This window comes from Malus domestica, chromosome 10, assembly GCF_042453785.1.
Source record: "Malus domestica chromosome 10, GDT2T_hap1".
Taxonomy (NCBI): domain Eukaryota; kingdom Viridiplantae; phylum Streptophyta; class Magnoliopsida; order Rosales; family Rosaceae; genus Malus; species Malus domestica.
Genome location: NC_091670.1, coordinates 26,401,497 through 26,405,445, shown reverse-complemented (window position 1 = coordinate 26,405,445; position 3,949 = coordinate 26,401,497). Strand labels below are relative to the sequence as shown.

At 42.4% G+C, this 3,949-nt stretch overlaps 1 protein-coding gene across 1 annotated transcript; it reads left to right on the top strand.

The window, feature by feature from the left end:
- Window positions 1-330: 330 nt before the first annotated feature.
- Window positions 331-2,004, top strand: LOC103412151 (serine/threonine-protein kinase OXI1-like). Its single transcript, XM_029109880.2, has 2 exons — window positions 331-788; window positions 886-2,004. The coding sequence occupies exons 1-2, from the start codon at window positions 400-402 to the stop codon at window positions 1,844-1,846; spliced, it is 1,350 nt and encodes a 449-aa protein (XP_028965713.2). The 5' UTR covers window positions 331-399; the 3' UTR covers window positions 1,847-2,004.
- Window positions 2,005-3,949: the final 1,945 nt, after the last annotated feature.

The window sequence follows — 3,949 nt, the reverse complement described above, 5'->3', positions numbered from 1 at the left end:
CGTCTTCTGGAATAAAGACCGTCTCACGGAATCACATTCACTTCCCCGCGGTTTCTTGCTCTCCAAGACATCAACAAAATAAAAGAGAAAAATCTCCCAAACAATAATATTTCAGTGACGACGTCATGCTACAGCACCCAGGAAATTTACCCGCGCTTCAAAACAGTAAACCACCGCACTATCCCGCCACGTCACCACACACCCAGGAAATATCCATACGTGTCCGCATCACAGCTCACCACACACACCAACAGCAGCATGCAAAGAAGAGAAACAAAAAAGTAAAAGCCAATGTATGGGCCCCCCGCCCCTTGAATTGAACTCTTCCTCGCTTAGACTTGTATAAATTTCGGTCTCTGTCTCTCTGTACAGCTGCCACCCAAAACAGAGCCTTCAACCATGGCCGACCAAGACGACGGCGTCACGGTTGCCAGCTTGGATTTCCAGCGCCTGAGAGTGATCTCGGTGCTGGGCCGCGGAGCCAAGGGCGTGGTGTTTCTGGTGAAGGGCGACGAGGCGAAGGAGGAGCTCATGGCCTTAAAGGTAATTTCCAAGGACTTGATCGAGCGGAGGAGTAAAGACGCGAAGAGCGACGGCAGCGAGTACCGAAGAGTCAGCTTCGAGCAGCAAGTACTACGTCGTTTTGACCACCCGCTCTTGCCGAAGCTGCATGGCGTTCTCGACACTGAAAAGCTCGCCGGCTACGCCATTGATTACTGTCCCGGCCGCGATCTCAATTGCCTCAGAAAACGACAGACCGAGCGGATGTTCTCCGATGAGGTCATCAGGTAATTCAATCTCAAAGATCTCTCGAATTAATAATGTATTCAATTCTATTTGGCTGCCGAGGAAATTAAATTCGGATTTTCGTTTCCATTTTTTTAGATTTTACGCGGCGGAATTGGTTCTGGTATTGGATTATCTGCACGGATTAGGAGTGGTTTACAGAGATTTGAAACCGGAGAACATCATGATCCAAGAGAACGGTCACATTATGCTCGTCGATTTCGATCTCTCCACCGAGCTCTCTCCGATAAGGACTCCTCCTCGATCAGCTCAATCAGCTCAATCGGATCGGATTATATCAAATTCCATAGCAAAATCAATCCCAGTGCAAAAGAAGCGGCGCTCGCCGTTCCACCGCTTCTGCAACTCGGGGATTTCGCCGGACGAAACGGTGGCGCCGCCCGAACTCCGCGTCAACTCGGAAAGCCCCTCCGGTTCGGATTTGTCCGAGAAGTCGAACTCGTTTGTTGGGACGGAGGAGTACGTGGCGCCCGAAATTGTATCGGGCCATGGCCATGACTTCGGCGTCGATTGGTGGTCCCTCGGGGTGCTTCTTTACGAAATGCTGTACGGTACGACACCGTTCCGGGGATCTAACAGAAAAGAGACGTTTTATCGGATACTGAAAAAAACCCCTGAACTAAGAGGCCAAACGACGGCTTTAAGGGACCTGATAAAAAATTTGCTCGAGAAGGATCCGAAGCAGAGAATCGGGTCGGTGGAGATCAAGGGCCACGATTTCTTTAAAGAGGTTGAGTGGGATTCGGTTTTGCGAATCTCGAGGCCGCCGTACATTCCCGAAATTGCGCCGGCGGAGGTTACGGACGGAATTGAAAAGAAAATTGATGTGGAGACGGTGGTGAAAGGAATATTCGGTGGTGAAGATGGTGGTGGGGAGGAGGAGGAGAATAAAGGCAAGGAAAGTGAGGAGAATAATAGAAAAAGGAATAATAATGGGGAGGAAGGAAATAAGGAGGATGTAAATAAAAGGGTTTGTGTGGAAGGATTGAATTTGAATGACAACCCCACCCAAGATTGTGATGCATTTTTGGTTTTCTAACTATTCTTTTATTAGTTTGAGATGTCTTAGTTTTGAATCTCGTGAATAACTAATTTGATACCAAATATGGTTATTTATTGTACAGCTTAATCGAATTTTCCTCTTTCTCTTAGTGTAAAATATACAATTGTACTAAAAAAAGAACTATTATTTCATTAGCTTAATTTTGTAATTGAGAGGCGATAGATCATAGATGGTTGTTTAACTTATCTAAACCTTTAATATAACATTATGTGTTCCATATTTTTCCAATGATATCCTTGTGATACAAAGGGTTTTTTGGAATTTGGATTCTCGCCGGATCTTCTTTGTGAGGATTCCAGAGATTTGTTAATCATTTCCGTTCATCGTATCATACGGTAATAAATTATTTTAAATATTTTTATTTAAAATTAAACACAAACAATATTTGATAAAAACTGATCACACGATGTACGATGAATAGACACGATTCATGAATCCTCAGAATCTTCACCAAAAGAATCCGGAGAGAATCCTGTTGGGTTTTTGGTAGGATATTAGGGTTAGAGACTCAAAAATAGTTACGAAGATGTCATTTTCGAGATTTGAGACTTGAAGGCTTACAAACTTGTCATTTGTCATTTATAAGATAATTTAAGTGAAAAAGAATATTACTTGATTTGAGAGAAAAGCTTACGAACTTGTCATTTGTTAATTTGGAGATCGAGTGAAGTAAAAAGGTATATTACGGGATTTGAAGCCTACGAACTTGTTATTTGTCATTTGTTATTTTGAGTTTAAGTAAAAATTAATATAATTAATTATATATTTAATTGTCAAAAGATGGGCTTTGGGCCTTGGGGCTCTTGGGCTCTAATAATTAAATTATTTAATTAATTATTTTTCGGATTTACTTAATTATTTTTTAATTAAATTCGAATTAAATTAATTAATTATTTTCTATGAAAAGACTCATCCTTTCAGATGAAATCTGAGAGTTCTTTCTGAACACAGAGCAAAGCACCCCTCTGAAGAGATGTCTCCCAATAGTCACACCCCATTCTCATACCTGTTGCAAACAGGCATCCATCTGCTATATATACATCCATCTGCATAGCTGTGAACACGGAAAATTCCTGAAACGAAAGAGACAAGAAACGACGTGCACTAACAAAATATTTGTATTTAGATGATTTTGGGTTACAATCTCTCTCTATTTTGATCCTCTGATTCGATCTCCGTAAGGTATTGATTTGTGGATGTTTCCTTGATCCAAGGGCCGTCGAGGCTTGATCTTGGATGAACTGTTGGAAGTTTCTTCAAGGGGCTGTGGGCTTGATCTTTGAAGGTGGATTTGAGCGGATTTTCAAAGGGGCTTTTGGGCTTGATCTTTGAAGAACAGTGACGAACGGATCTCCAAGGGCTTTTGGGCTTGATCTTGAAGAACAGTGATGAACGGATCTTCAAGGGCTTTTGGGCTTAATCTTGAAGAACGGTGACGAACGGATCTCCAAGGGCTTTTGGGCTTGATTTTGAAGAACGGTTGGATGTGTGGATTTGTTGATGTTGTTGATCCAAAGGGCCGTTGGGGCTTGATCTTGGATGAATGGATGATGAACGATGGTGCTTTCTTCAAGGGCCGTCGGGGCTTGATCTTGAATTGGTGGATGGTTGATCCAAGGGCCGTCGGGGCTTGATCTTGGAAGAACGAAGAACGAAGAACACTTTCTTCAAGGGCCGTCGGGGCTTGATCTTGAATTGGTGGATGATTGTTGATCCAAAGGGCCGTTGGGGCTTGGTCTTAGGATGAACGATGAACGAAGAACGCTTTCTTGATTCTTCGGGAATCTGGATGCTTGAGAGCTTCGGAGTTTCAGAGCTTCAGAGCTTCAAGAGTTTTGCCTAATGATTTTTGGTCCCCTAAATGAATGAATTAGCCTTCTATTTATAGAATTTTCCAAGGCCTAGTTTTGAATATAATATTCCAGATGAAATAAGTTGTTTCTGCCAGGTGTTGACACGTGTCCTATTTGATGACTTTTCCAACTCATTTCAATTTTCGTCGAGTCACACGCTACGTGTAAAATTTATGTAATACATGAGCGTTGACACTTTGATTTATCGGTCAACATTTATTTACAG

What these genes read in the sequence shown, in the direction of transcription:
- LOC103412151 (XM_029109880.2), top strand. Translation starts at nt 400, where the DNA reads ATGGCCGACCAAGACGACGGCGTCACGGTTGCCAGCTTGGATTTCCAG. An exon ending in TTCTCCGATGAGGTCATCAG is followed by an intron (nt 789 to 885) that starts GTAATTCAATCT and finishes CCATTTTTTTAG; the next exon opens with ATTTTACGCGGCGGAATTGG.